Source organism: Thalassophryne amazonica, chromosome 12 (assembly GCF_902500255.1).
Source record: "Thalassophryne amazonica chromosome 12, fThaAma1.1, whole genome shotgun sequence".
Classification (NCBI taxonomy): domain Eukaryota; kingdom Metazoa; phylum Chordata; class Actinopteri; order Batrachoidiformes; family Batrachoididae; genus Thalassophryne; species Thalassophryne amazonica.
In genome coordinates this window covers 85,949,666-85,964,592 of record NC_047114.1, presented here as the reverse complement: position 1 = coordinate 85,964,592, position 14,927 = coordinate 85,949,666, and the positions used below count along the sequence as shown (strand labels likewise).

The window sequence follows — 14,927 nt, the reverse complement described above, 5'->3', positions numbered from 1 at the left end:
AACAAAAAAAGTTTTCAGTTGTTTTGACTTAGTATGAGCATTTTACACAATATGTGGTTTCTTCTGCTCAGTAACATCATTTACTAAATTTATTTATTTATTTATTTTTTACAAATAGCACATATTTTAACCAAGGGGTGTGGTTGAACCCAGTCATGGAACAAAAATAATTAATTTATATATCAGTATGAACAAAAACAAAACCTAAATCTTATATATATATATATATGTGTGTGTGTGTGTGTGTGTGTGTGTGTGTGTGTGTGTGTGTGTGTGTGTGTGTGTGTGTGTGTGTGTGTGCGTGTGCGTGTGCGTGTGCGTGTGTAATTTTTATTTTAAATACTCCAAAATATAACATTTACTTGAAATAAAAGCAGCTGGTTAATAATATTTAATTCTATTTTTTCCAAATTAGAATATTTTATTCTTACAGTAACTTGGTGCTGAGCTCACTTCCTGTTTTCTTCTGAAATTTATCAGCAGCAGATGATTAACAATGTGGCTTGGGCTCTCTATTTCAAACCAGAGGAGGTAAATATTGAGCTGTGTGCATTTATAAATGTTGGTCTTAGGCAACTTTATTAATGTTTGATGGACAGGCTAAACGGTAAAGAGAAATAAGATAGTTCCAGTTAGGCTAAAGAATGTGCCCAACATAGCCTAGCTTGCTAATTCATCATAAGCAACTTCATCAAACATACGCCTGTTAATTTTGGAAATATTGTGTAGTTTCCAGTGTTGTACTGTAGATATTTATGTTACAGATAGAATATGAGCACATTGAGCTGTATGGACTTCAATGAAGTTGGGAATAATGTCCATTATACTCGAGCGATAATACAAATTTAGACTCTACATACAATCTCTGACCCAAATAACTCCTAGAATGGTAATTGGCTTTTTATCTAATGAACCACCTGGTAATGAGGCGAAAACATCTGATGTTGTAAATTTTAAAAATAAGAATAAATAAGGAAATAAAAAATTAATCATTCTTATCCCCAGTTAATCAAAGGAATTTAAAAAGAATTCTGGTTCTCAGTTTGGTGTAATTTTGCTGAGATCAATCAATCAATCAATTTTATTTATATAACGCCAAATCACAACAAACAGTTGCCCCAAGGCGCATTATATTGTAAGGCAAGGCCATACAATAATTACGGAAAAACCCCAACTGTCAAAACGACCCCCTGTGAGCAAGCACTTGGCAACAGTGGGAAGGAAAAACTCCCTTTTAACAGGAAGAAACCTCCAGCAGAACCAGGCTCAGGGAGGGGCAGTCTTCTGCTGGGACTGGTTGGGGCTGAGGGAGAGAACCAGGAAAAGGACATGCTGTGGAGGGGAGCAGAGATCAATCACTAATGATTAAATGCAGAGTGGTGCATACAGAGCAAAAAGAGAAAGAAACACTCAGTGCATCATGGGAACCCCCCAGCAGTCTAAGTCTATAGCAGCATAACTAAGGGATGGTTCAGGGTCACCTGATCCAGCCCTAACTATAAGCTTTAGCAAAAAGGAAAGTTTTAAGCCTAATCTTAAAAGTAGAGAGGGTGTCTGTCTCCCTGATCTGAATTGGGAGCTGGTTCCAGAGGAGAGGAGCCTGAAAGCTGAAGGCTGTGCCTCCCATTCTACTCTTACAAACCCTAGGAACTACAAGTAAGCCTGCAGTCTGAGAGCGAAGCGCTCTATTGGGGTGATATGGTACTATGAGGTCCCTAAGATAAGATGGGACCTGATTATTCAAAACCTTATAAGTAAGAAGAAGAATTTTAAATTCTATTCTAGAATTAACAGGAAGCCAATGAAGAGAGGCCAATATGGGTGAGATATGCTCTCTCCTTCTAGTCCCTGTTAGTACTCTAGCTGCAGCATTTTGAATTAACTGAAGGCTTTTCAGGGAACTTTTAGGACAACCTGATAATAATGAATTACAATAGTCCAGCCTAGAGAAAATAAATGCATGAATTAGTTTTTCAGCATCACTCTGAGACAAGACCTTTCTAATTTTAGAAATATTGCGCAAATGCAAAAAAGCAGTCCTACATATTTGTTTAATGACATATCCTGATCAAAAATCACTCCAAGATTTCTCACAGTATTACTAGAGGTCAGGGTAATGCCATCCAGAGTAAGGATCTGGTTAGACACCATGTTTCTAAGATTTGTGGGGTCAAGTACAATAACTTCAGTTTTATCTGAGTTTAAAAGCAGGAAATTAGAGGTCATCCATGTCTTTATGTCTGTAAGACAATCCTGCAGTTTAGCTAATTGGTGTGTGTCCTCTGGCTTCATGGATAGATAAAGCTGGGTATCATCTGCGTAACAATGAAAATTTAAGCAATGCCGTCTAATAATACTGCCTAAGGGAAACATGTATAAAGTGAATAAAATTGGTCCTAGCACAGAACCTTGTGGAACTCCATAATTAACCTTAGTCTGTGAAGAAGATTCCCCATTTACATGAACAAATTGTAATCTATTAGATAAATATGATTCAAACCACTGCAGCGCAGTTCCTTTAATACCTATGGCATGCTCTAATCTCTGTAATAAAATTTTATGGTCAACAGTATCAAAAGCAGCACTGAGGTCTAACAGAACAAGCACAGAGATGAGTCCACTGTCTGAGGCCATAAGAAGATCATTTGTAACCTTCAGTAATGCTGTTTCTGTACTATGATGAATTCTAAAACCTGACTGAAACTCTTCAAATAGACCATTCCTCTGCAGATGATCAGTTAGCTGTTTTACAATTACCCTTTCAAGAAGTTTTGAGAGAAAAGGAAGGTTGGAGATTGGCCTATAATTAGCTAAGATAGCTGGGTCAAGTGATGGCTTTTTAAGTAATGGTTTAATTACTGCCACCTTAAAAGCCTGTGGTACATAGCCAACTAATAAAGACAGATTGATCATATTTAAGATCGAAGCATTAATTAATGGTAGGGCTTCCTTAAGCAGCCTGGTAGGAATGGGGTCTAATAGACATGTTGATGGTTTGGAGGAAGTAACTAATGAAAATAACTCAGACAGAACAATTGGAGAGAAAGAGTCTAACCAAATACTGGCATTACTGAAAGCAGCCAAAGATAACGATACGTCTTTGGGATGGTTATGAGTCATTTTTTCTCTAATAGTTAAAATTTTATTAGCAAAGAAAGTCATGAAGTCATTACTAGTTAAAGTTAAAGGAATACTCGGCTCAGTAGAGCTCTGACTCTTTGTCAGCCTGGCTACAGTGCTGAAAAGAAACCTGGGGTTGTTCTTATTTTCTTCAATTAGTGATGAGTAGTAAGATGTCCTAGCTTTACGGAGGGCTTTTTTATAGAGCAACAGACTCTTTTTCCAGGCTAAGTGAAGATCTTCTAAATTAGTGAGACGCCATTTCCTCTCCAATTTACGGGTTATCTGCTTTAAGCTGCGAGTTTGTGAGTTATACCACGGAGTCAGGCACTTCTGATTTAAGGCTCTCTTTTTCAGAGGAGCTACAGCATCCAAAGTTGTCTTCAATGAGGATGTAAAACTATTGACGAGATACTCTATCTTACTCACAGAGTTTAGGTAGCTACTCTGCACTGTGTTGGTATATGGCATTAGAGAACATAAAGAAGGAAGCATATCCTTAAACCTAGTTACAGCGCTTTCTGAAAGACTTCTAGTGTAATGAAACTTATTCCCCACTGCTGGGTAATCCATCAGAGTAAATGTAAAAGTTATTAAGAAATGATCAGACAGAAGGGAGTTTTCAGGGAATACTGTTAAGTCTTCAATTTCCATACCATAAGTCAGAACAAGATCTAAGATATGATTAAAGTGGTGGGTGGACTCATTTACATTTTGAGCAAAGCCAGTTGAGTCTAATAATAGATTAAATACAGTGTTGAGGCTGTCATTCTCAGGATCTGTGTGGATGTTAAAATCGCCCACTATAATTATCTTATCTGAGCTAAGCACTAAGTCAGACAAAAGGTCTAAAAATTCACAGAGAAACTCACAGTAACGACCAGGTGGACGATAGATAATAACAAATAAAACTGTTTTTTGGGACTTCCAATTTGGATGGACAAGACTAAGAGTCAAGCTTTCAAATGAATTAAAGCTCTGTCTGTGTTTTTGATTAATTAATAAGCTGGAATGGAAGATTGCTGCTAATCCTCTGCCTCAGCCCGTGCTAGGAGCGTTCTGGCAGTTAGTGTGACTCAGGGGTGTTGACTCATTTAAACTAACATATTCATCCTGCTGTAACCAGGTTTCTGTAAGGCAGAATAAATCAATATGTTGATCAATTATTATATCATTTACTAACAGGGACTTAGAAGAGAGAGACCTAATGTTTAATAGACCACATTTAAGTGTTTTAGTCTGTGGTGCAGTTGAAGATGCTATATTATTTTTTCTTTTTGAATTTTTATGCTTAAATAGATTTTTGCTGGTTATTGGTGGTCTGGGAGCAGGCACCGTCTCTACGGGGATGGGGTAATGAGGGGATGGCAGGGGGAGAGAAGCTGCAAAGAGGTGTGTAAGACTACAACTCTGCTTCCTGGTCCCAACCCTGGATAGTCACGGTTTGGAGGATTTAAGAAAATTGGCCAGATTTCTAGAAATGAGAGCTGCTCCATCCAAAGTGGGATGGATGCCGTCTCTCCTAACAAGACCAGGTTTTCCCAAGAAGCTTTGCCAATTATCTATGAAGCCCACCTCATTTTTTGGACACCACTCAGACAGCCAGCAATTCAGGGAGAACATGCAGCTAAACATGTCACTCCCGGTCCGATTGGGGAGGGGCCCAGAGAAAACTACAGAGTCCGACATTGTTTTTGCAAAGTTACACACCGATTCAATGTTAATTTTAGTGACCTCCGATTGGCGTAACCGGGTGTCATTACTGCCGACGTGAATTACAATCTTAGCAAATTTACGCTTAGCCTTAGCCAGCAGTTTCAAATTTCCTTCAATGTCGCCTGCTCTGACCCCTGGAAGACAATTGACTATGGTTGCTGGTGTCGCTAACTTCACATTTCTCAAAACAGAGTCGCCAATAAGCAGAGTTTGATCCTCGGCGGGTGTGTCGCCGAGTGGGGAAAAACGGTTAGAAATGTGAACGGGTTGGCGGTGTACACGGGGCTTGTGTTTAGGGCTACGCTTCCTCCTCACAGTCACTCAGTCGGCCTGCTTTCCCAGCTGCTCGGGATCTGCTGGAAGGGAACTAACGGCGGCTAAGCTACCTTGGTCCGCACCGACTACAGGGGCCTGGCTAGCTGTAGAATTTTCCACGGTGCGGAGGCGAGTCTCCAATTCGCCCAGCCTGGCCTCCAAAGCTACGAATAAGCTACACTTATTACAAGTACCATTACTGCTAAAGGAGGCCGAGGAATAACTAAACATTTCACACCCAGAGCAGAAAAGTGCGGGAGATGCCAATTTACAGGAAATTTGATGAATTTAGGAAGATCTGGGAAAATTGGGAGATTTATGAAATTTCATATACTGTACATATTCACACAATTCAGTCGCAATGGGCCTCATGTATCAAAGTTGCGCACTGGTGGCGTAAATTTACGGTGTAAATTTGAAATACACCAAAGTTGCCGTGACATGTATCAAGCAGTGCGCACCTGCCCAATTCTGGCATACGCCTGACAAGATCTTGATAAATGCGGCGGGTGGAAACAATCGTAATTATAATAAACACACCCATAAATATTCAGAATCTGCCTCAGACACACCCTCGTTTTACGACATGGAAGCCAGGAAGACGGCAAAGAATAAGAACTTCACCAATCATGACGCGTGCCAATACAGCGCCAAAAGCGGCCGTCTTATCAATTGTTTTGTAGTATATAATCAGTAAAGTGTTACAGTGGTCCCTCATTAATCGCTGGAGTTAACGTTCTAAAAAATAGCCCATAATACGCAAAACTGCGACGTAGTCAGCGTTATTTTTTACAATTATTATAGACGTTTTAATGCTGTAAAACCCCTGTAAAACCACTTTATACACTTTCACAGTCAGGCATTAACATTCTCTCACTTTTCTCTTGTGTGTAAACACTCTCAAAGTTCAAACCTTAGTAGGAAAATAAACCAGACTGTTATCAGGCCCAAACATTTGTTTGAGAAATAAAAATAGAACGTTTACCTATAAATAATAATGATGGCATTTAGAACTAATGAATTTAATTTTAACGATCAACGTACGAGGTCGGACACATAAGAAATTATTAATAGTGTCTGACCAGTATTCCACAGATCGGGCCGCCACGCCTTTTTCAACTTGCTCGCTGCAGCAGGTGTCTGTGTCCGTGTGACAAACACAGTTATGAGTAGTTGTTGGCGCTCTTTCTTCGTCTGGGCGAGAGGATTCTTATAAACAGACACGCAGAACACAGAACACTGTAAAAAAATTAATAGCATGCAAAATTGGACTAAATACTCCGCGGGACTGCGAGGCCACGTTATAGCGAGGGAACACTGTATTCTCTTTTCACATGTCAATAATTCCTGATATGTGGATATTTGCTCGCTCAATCAATAAGACACGCCTAATTTGTCTGATTTCTTTATTTTAAAATGTATTTCTTTATTTATTTTATTGTGACAAACGAATGGAGATGACAATAGCCTACCTGATTGCAGCACGGGCGAATTAAGGGGATGACAACACTACAGTTGTAATGATCATTTTCATTGTCTAAAACGATCATACCACATACATTTAAGCTCAGCTGGCTCCAGGCTCGACGTCTGGAGAAAACGGCGAGCAGCGCTTTCTTTGCTGTCAGCGCTGTGGATTTGTATTGATTATTATGTAGTATAATCAGGAAAGTGTTATTTATGTAACATATGCATTGATTTGTATAATGGCACTGTTTATCATGTTGATTATATTCATTTTTATGTGGATTCCAGTGCTGGTTCATTTTGGTGTGTAATTTACACCACCTCTCGACCTGGTGTATATTTTCAGCGCAGCGTACGCCAATGACCACATTGATAAATGCCAAGTAGCGCAGCTGTTTTGGCGTACACCCCATATACGCTCAAATATCGCCGTACGCAACGTTGATACATGAGGCCCAATGTGAGTGATTTACTGGAAGAAAAAAAATGGTAGTCTACCCTTGTTCATTTATATCTGTTGATTACTAATTTCACTAAATTTGGTTAATTTACAAAGAAATAGTCTGCAATAAATGGCAGCGAAAATGAAAGCTTTTACCAATGGCAAAAATGATGCGATGAGAGCATGAATTCCATCTGACCTTTGACCACCACCAGAATTTGAAAAGTGGAGATAGGAATATACCCTATAATCAGTACACACTTTTATAACATCCAAAAGATAAATATTGTGCTGTGTACCTTTAGAAATGTTTGAAATGGACAGACTAAAGAGATTGGGAGGGGGGGGAGAATTACAGTAGAGTAGAAATCATCGTAACAGCAGTTGTGGTTGCCATCTTGTTGCAGGTTTTGAATGACGTTACACTATGCAAATAAAACTATAGTGCCACTGGGGTTTTTAAGATTTAAGTCCTAATTTTTTTTTTGGGGGGGGGGGGGGGGGGGGCACCACTATAATTTTATTCGTTAGCATTTAGATAAGGGATTCATAATAGAATATTGCCTGTTGTGAAAGTGTAGTGACACGGACCCACAACAGGGGGCGCAAATGAACGGCCAATAGATGAGCCAAAAGGTAACAATTTAATGTTGTGAAATGTGCACAACGAACATACAGACAATCTCAGAATATAATTACAGTCAATCCACAAGGTGACGTGTGGGCAGGCTCGAGGATAGAAGACGTCTGTCCTGAGAAGAGCCGGAACCACACGATTTCCGCCTCCACAGAACCTGGAGCCGCCAAGTCCCGAATTCCCAGGTGATCACCGTCCCCGACTGTCGGATCTGGTACTGCTGGCGAGAACAAAGACAGTCAAGTGTGGGTGTGTGTACACCCAGTAACAACAGCGGTGGGAATGCCACCTCCACCTCTCACTCAATACGTGCTGCAGCGATCCCTCAGAGGAAAAAGAGTGCCGTCCTGCACAGCCTCCACAAACTCCTGCAAACACTCACAATATACAGATATATTGTAAAACAAATGGCTGAGGATATTACCTCCAATGAAGTATGATATCTCGGCAACGAGGTGGAGATGACGTCTGGTCTTTATGGAGTGAGAGGACGTTGAGTAGATGGGTGACAGCTGTCAAGAGGTAATGAGTGACAGCTGTCACCCCCGGCTGCGTCCTTGGCGGCAGCGCCCTCTCGTGCCTGAAGCCCGCACTTCAGGCAGGGCGCCCTCTGATGGTGGGCCAGCAGTACCTCCTCTTCTGGCGGCCCACACACAACAATTGCCCATATGATCAAAATTCATGCTCTCTGGGAAAAAAAAATTAGAATTGCAACCCCTGGGGGGGGGTAATTTAAGAAATCAGATGCTGTGACCAACAGTTGGTAGATTTGGAAGTGATTTACAAGAAATCTTATGGATGTTAACGTAAAATGGGTCACAGGTAATCTCAATTTCACACATGCGGATACACGGTTCCTCCTGTAGTTAGTTTGCATCATGGCAATGAAGGAAAATACAATACTCACTATGGAATTTCCACCCAAATAAATATGTCTTTCATTAAAATGAGTTGTAACTTTGCAACATGTTACAAAAATAAACCTACATTATAATGCTTGGATTTCAGTAGACAAATTTTCTCAGTTTAATGAAATTTGAAAGGCCCTGTAGCTTTAATCTCAAAAGAAATCCAGCTGGTTATCCAGTCTACTGGCTAACTATTGAATGCTTCAGAATCATAATTATAATCATCATCATAATAATTTATCTAATGTAGCATTATTTAAAGAGAGGTCTACCCATCCATTCATTTTCGAAACCCGCTTATTCCAGTTCCTGGTCATTGGTGGGGGTGAGTTACAACAATCAATTTTCACCCAAAGATGCCAAGGCAATTTCTTATGCAAGATGGTGGACAAAAATATTGCAGAAACAACCTCCATGGCTGCTCCAGTGTTTTGTGCATCTCTATGACCTAAACGGTGTGCTCAGTATTGCCGAATTTGCTAACTTGCAGTTATTGGCGAGACACTATAAAGTAAATATAGCCTACATGAAGACATTTTTGTAATGGCCAACAGGTAGACATTATGTCACACAGCCTTACATGGAGTATTATGAACAGGTTTTATCATATTGTAAGGTGTTTCGTACCACTTGGGATGTGAATTTTGTACTTGTAGCCAGAAAACAAACTCTACCTGAAGAAGGAGATGGTACTTGAGGACTCGCTGCATGGGGACAACCAGTAGGTCCCTCAGTGTAAACTTCCCATTGTTGGCCCTCTTGGAACACTCCTGAAACAAACACAGTGCACGTTTTTGTAGCTGCATGAGGTACAGGCTTGTTTGTCCACAGATCTGGTGAGACATAGAACTCTTTGTGTTTTCAATAGAGGCCAAAATTCTCACAGATTTCCAGCTGTCAAGTTAGTGTTACTGCAGCATAGTCATTTTATTTGAATTTGAATGTTAAATAGAATGTGCAGAAATACACTAACTGCAGCATATTGTAGTTCTTTCATTTTCATAAAACTGCTTCTTTTTATAAATGTTTTTTAAAAGGTGAATAGTGTAATCAAAGGACATCTTTCATGTTTAAGCACAATATGTAGAAGTGTCATACACAATCCATATGTACTTATAACTGAAATGTAGCACCCATCACAGGCTGGAAACACAGTTGTTTGCTTCTTTTTACTTTTACAAGGTACAAGGAGATTTGACCTCAATGACATTGATCTTCACCCAATTGATTGACCTCTGGTTGACCTTGTGGGGGCCAATTCTGGAATTCACCAAAGTGTGTGCCACACTTGCTCCAAATTGGGCTCAATGTCTAATTCCTTTGATCTTTGCCATTGAATTCTTCAAGGGCAGTTTTGGGTCAACCTTCACTGACATACCAGGTTTGACAGAAATCGGCATCAAGGCCTAGGAGGAGTAGGACAACAAGTATACAGGCAGACATCACTTTGGTAAAATGGCTTGATCTTTAACAAATGTGTCCTCACTTGGACAATTCCAGAACCCATCTCCACATGTCTGCCACATTTGGTGCAAATCAGAGGGAGAAAAAATATGTGACCTTCCCAATGACATTAACCACAATGATTGGCCTGTGGTAAATTTGACCTCATCTGGGCAATTTCACACCCCACCCACATATGCGTGGACATCTGTGAAAATTTAAATTTTGACCTTTGACCCTAATGATCTTGACCTTTGCCAAAACCTGAAGTTGACTTTCATCCACATACCAGGTTTGGTAGAAATCGCCTAAAGGACCTGGGAGGGAGCAGGGAACAAATACTACAGTATGATGATTTAGAAAATGGTTACCAGTAGGGCAATATTTATAATAACAGTTTATATTGGGGTCAAACACCAAAATGTCCAGGATCTTGGCATCTGTCTTTTGGCTGTCCTTGGCGGGGGCGACCTTGAACCAGGCCCTTCTACAAAAATACCTGGTATGTCCATTTAAAAAGGAATGTTGTAGTAGTCTGTGCAGTACATACAGTGTCCACTAGGGACCACTAAAAAAGTATGTGTGTGTGTTTGTTTATTGTCAGGTCTCCAGGTTCCTGACCTGTAATTTCAGACGAACGTCCTCTTTCTCCTTGCAGATGAGGTCCAAAACGGCAATAGCGATCTCCACCCGACTGCAGTATATACCATAAATAAGCAGTCTACAAGTCAGAGAAAGGAATTAAAGTTATGAGTTTAGAACATGAGCAGAATAACTCATCAAGACGTATCACATTCATGTTGCTTATGAGTTTAGAACATGAGCAGAATAACTCATCAAGACGTATCACATTCATGTTGCTTAATGATGGTATTTATTCTCCGACACAGTCATCAAACTGACAAGGAAGACGTTCCTCAAGTTGTTTGCAGATTCCAGCAGTGAAAGGAGGGTAGAAAATACCCTGAGTGTACGTCCAGTAATGATACTGTCTCCACCTGCAAGACGAGTGTAGCAGTAGGTTATGTAGGAACGTTTCTGTGTCCATGCTTCATAACCACTGAGAAAACCTCAATAAACTTTAAGAATCCTCATGATTCAAGGTCCCTGATTGGTTGAAAGCAACAAATGCACATCACCCGGTATTTTTTGTGCGTATTAACAAAGATTTTAAAGTACTGACTCGTAATCGGAATAAGCAGATTCAGAAAATGGATGGATAGATGATTTGTGTGTTATTACGTCCACAATAACATCATCGGCATTTATTTATTTATTTGTCTGTCTGTCTGACTGTTAGGAAGATTACGTCAAAACTACAGCATGGATTTTGATGAAATTTTCACCACAGATAGCTAGATATTAGACCAAGGAAGACTCCATTAAATTTTGAAGGTGATCCGGATCCAAATCCAGATTCTGGATCAAGTTTCCCTTTCATATAGGCTTGAAGGATTACTGTTAGCAGGATTATGTCAGAACTACTGCACGGATTACGTCAGAACTACTGCATGGATTCTCACCAAATTGCACAGTTGCTGTTGATGAGCAACAGGCTAGTCAGGCGGATTACTTCTGACATGTATATATATTAAAAAAATATATTTTGACTGAGAAGTTTTGAGCCAGAAAAAGTAGGGCGTTTTTCTCTACCTTTTTCATTCTGAGAAACCAACATTTCTCAATATTGTACCCAGTGAGTCAAAACTTCACACATTCTCAAGAAATGTTGGTTTCTCAGAATGCAAAAAATGGAGAACCAGGCCCTACTTTTTCTGGGTCAGGCTCAAAACTTCTCAATCTCTCCTCGTATCAACAGTGTTCTTGCAGAAACACTTTGTAGTATTCTTCTTTAACATATGGTATTGCGATTTATTTTTCAATCTTAATAAAATATGTAAATTTATTCAATAAAGGTTTGTACGTCTCCTCCACAGAAATAAAAACCACCCGTCACTGCGTCGCTTGGGATTTGTTAAACACTTGCTCATTCTGAGGTGGGCTGAAAGGATGGACTCCCTGCTGGTCACCCTGAAGAACATCCACTTGTTCAGATTCATGGCCAGAAAATGGCAAAGGTCACTCTCAAAGAAGATTCTGACCAAAACCGACATCGGGTCACCGTACAACTTCAGACACCTCATCCACGTGGAGGAGCCAGAGATCAAGATCGATCTGAACAAACTGGACCCAAAGCTGGAGAAGGTGTTCAACATGTTTGGACTCTCTGAGGCGACACTGAAGGACAAAGAGGCACGCAGGATCATCTATGATTTCTGTTATCTGGGACTTTATGAGACCGTGAGGAGTGAACTGAACCGGGGGTCAAACTGCCGCCGTTCAGAATCCAGCTCAGCTCTCGAACCTCGAGACCGCTGTAGACCTCCTCCTCCTCCTGCTGGCTCCTCCGTCCCTCCTTGTGTCATGCGTGCCCCCTCGCTCTCACCTCCTTGCCTCTTGTTTCCTCCTCTTGCTCCTCCACCCATCTTGCTTGCACCCTACATCCCACCTCTTCGCTGCATGCCCCAACGTTTTCTTCCCTCCACCATCCTTGGCTCCTTCCGTGCACTCGATCTCCCACCTTTTCGCCCCTTGTGCCCCCCTCCTCTCCCCCCACCTCCTCAGGACGTCCTGCCACCTGAGACCAGCAGCCTTCCCACACCAGCCCCTCCCAAGAGCATCCTTAGATCACTGTTGGAAAAGATGCAGCAGAAGTACAAAGACACTGAAGAATACAGGGATAAATTCAAGTGGAACATTTTTGCTTACATGGGGAGGTTTTTGGTGAATTTCATTGATTCATTTATTACCTAAACTCACTTAGTTCATGTCAAGGTCACGGGGGGGCTGGAGCAGTTCCCAGCAGTCACTGTGTGAGAGGTGAGTTATACACTGGACACGCTGGATTTTGGTTAATTTGAAAATCATGTTGATGGTGTTGATGCTCATGAATGTTATTGTAAAAAGTAGTAATTTGGCGTTTGGCTGTTACATATTAAATGTTTTAATGTTTTTTAGTTAATATTGTGGTGGATGATGTATTTAGACATGTTTCAAATAAAATGTTACTTTGAACTAAATTACTTTTCAGCTTCCTGTTAATAGTAGTTTTGACTGAAACACTAAAGTGAAAGAAAATTATGACCGCTAAAGGGCAGCGGAAACAGAAAAAAGTGTGGAGTAGGTGCAGTACTGTGCAATAGTTTTAGACACATCAACTGGGCCTAAATCTTTTGAACAATAAGGAACTGCTAATATTTATGAATAAATAGATACAAATCTACAAAATGTTGAGTTTTCTGGCTTCAAAATGGACATATTACAAGTATTTTTTATTATATTATTATATGTCAGCATGCTTGGATTTAGGATGGTCCTGTATCAAGACTAAGATCAAATGCCACAAAAGCTGTAGCCGATCGGTCAGCCAAAAACTCCTGTAAAAGTGAAATGTGCCGTTCATTTCTAAACTGGACGCTGTCTTGATCCTGTATGTCTTCTGACTAGCACAGGAATTGTGAAAAGACGTGGACATCAGCACTTTTTCCGGCACATTAAGACAGACGTGCGGAGGAGTTCGGCGCGTCGTGGTGCAGCCGCTCGGCGCAAAGAAACGCCGTGATGAAGCCTCACAGGACATGTTGGGGCTTGTCCAGCTCAAGCTCAATTTCTCAAATATTCACACGACAGAAAAGCAACCGGAATCCGTCTGAAAGCCGTCCTGAGAGACCAACACCGAGGTGGTTTTGTGCCGCGTCAAGAGCGGCACGGTGGCGCGTCCCTCGGCTTCTTTTTCCATGAAAAAAAAAACTGTAACGGTGGAATGTGCCGGAAAAAGTGCTGATGTCCACATCTTCTGCCTTTTTGTGAAAGTCAGACGAGGTCCCGGATCAACAAAGCTTTCACGTTGGAAATGATCTGGTTGTTTGTGCGGGGTGTCAGCCTGTCCATCGGCGCTGGGAGCGCGCTGTGCTCTCAGCAGTTGTGGGCCATCCTTAAAGGGGCAGTAACACCCCGTAATCTGTTTAATCCCCATAAAATCGTCCCTGAAATCCATATTAAGTTTTCGAACGGTGTCCACCTGGAGGTCTCTTACAGTTTCTGGAAAAAAATTGATGCAGCAAAGATCCAAATTGTTCAGACATTTATTCGCAATAAAAAATAGACGAGAGGGGTGGACCACACCTCACTCCAAGCCTGCTCACAGGCGAATGAAGCAACCGACAGGCATGAAAAAACTCACGCATGCGCACGAGGGTTCAAGCTTGGCTAACGCAATCACACGTGATTCAAATCCATATGGTTTTTGAAAAAAAATAATAAGGTCTGATACTTTTCTAACAGACCTCGTATGTTTTGTCTCCGATGCGCTTACCGAGTCTGTGGGCTCACGCCGCAGCGGGCCACTCACACCGCCCCCCCTCTCTGCTGTGTGGAGCTGTGGCAAACTGGCAACAGGTCCAGAAACTACGCTCGCTGTTTTGATGCGGAGCGCTCGGCAGCCCGCAAGGATAGAACCGTTCTCTTCTTCTTTCCCGTCTTCAGTCTTCTCCAGTTCGTCCGATGTTAAATCTTTATGCCGTTGCTTTTGCTGTTCTTCTCATTTGCTCTCCTCCTCTTTCCATTCCTCAAATGTTTTATTTTTGGCCAAAAATATAAAAATTCACTTGGAAATCCATGTTTTATCGCGTTTCTGTCATTCACCTGTCAAAACACAGCTGATCTGCGCCAACTGATTTGCGCATTGCTATGGTGACGACCAGAGCGCAGTGATTTTAACAGTGACTTTACTCGCCGAAACTACGTGTGCGTATACACGAAAATAATGCACGCCAGTAAGACATGGAATTCTCACTGACCATGGTGTGTGTGTGTGTGT

The 14,927-nt window shown here is 41.2% G+C and overlaps 2 protein-coding genes across 5 annotated transcripts in view; one reads left to right on the top strand and one right to left on the bottom strand.

Annotated features, from left to right (window-relative positions):
- The window catches only part of LOC117522288 (guanine nucleotide exchange factor VAV3-like), a 178,850-nt gene that overhangs the window by 108,845 nt on the left and 55,078 nt on the right, over positions 1-14,927 (bottom strand). For all 4 annotated transcript variants that reach the window (XR_004564191.1, XM_034183680.1, XM_034183681.1 and 1 more), the window contains exons 9-10: positions 10,670-10,769; positions 9,280-9,375 (exon numbers count right to left, since the gene is read on the bottom strand). Coding sequence is in view for 3 of the 4 variants with exons in the window: in XM_034183680.1 (XP_034039571.1) it covers positions 9,280-9,375; positions 10,670-10,769 (196 nt within the window). In the remaining variant the exon portion in view is untranslated. The remainder of the gene's footprint in view (positions 1-9,279; positions 9,376-10,669; positions 10,770-14,927) is intronic.
- On the top strand, positions 466-13,060 carry LOC117522289 (neural Wiskott-Aldrich syndrome protein-like). The gene is made up of 2 exons (XM_034183683.1): positions 466-531; positions 11,986-13,060. The coding sequence occupies exons 1-2, from the start codon at positions 497-499 to the stop codon at positions 12,860-12,862; spliced, it is 912 nt and encodes a 303-aa protein (XP_034039574.1). The 5' UTR covers positions 466-496; the 3' UTR covers positions 12,863-13,060.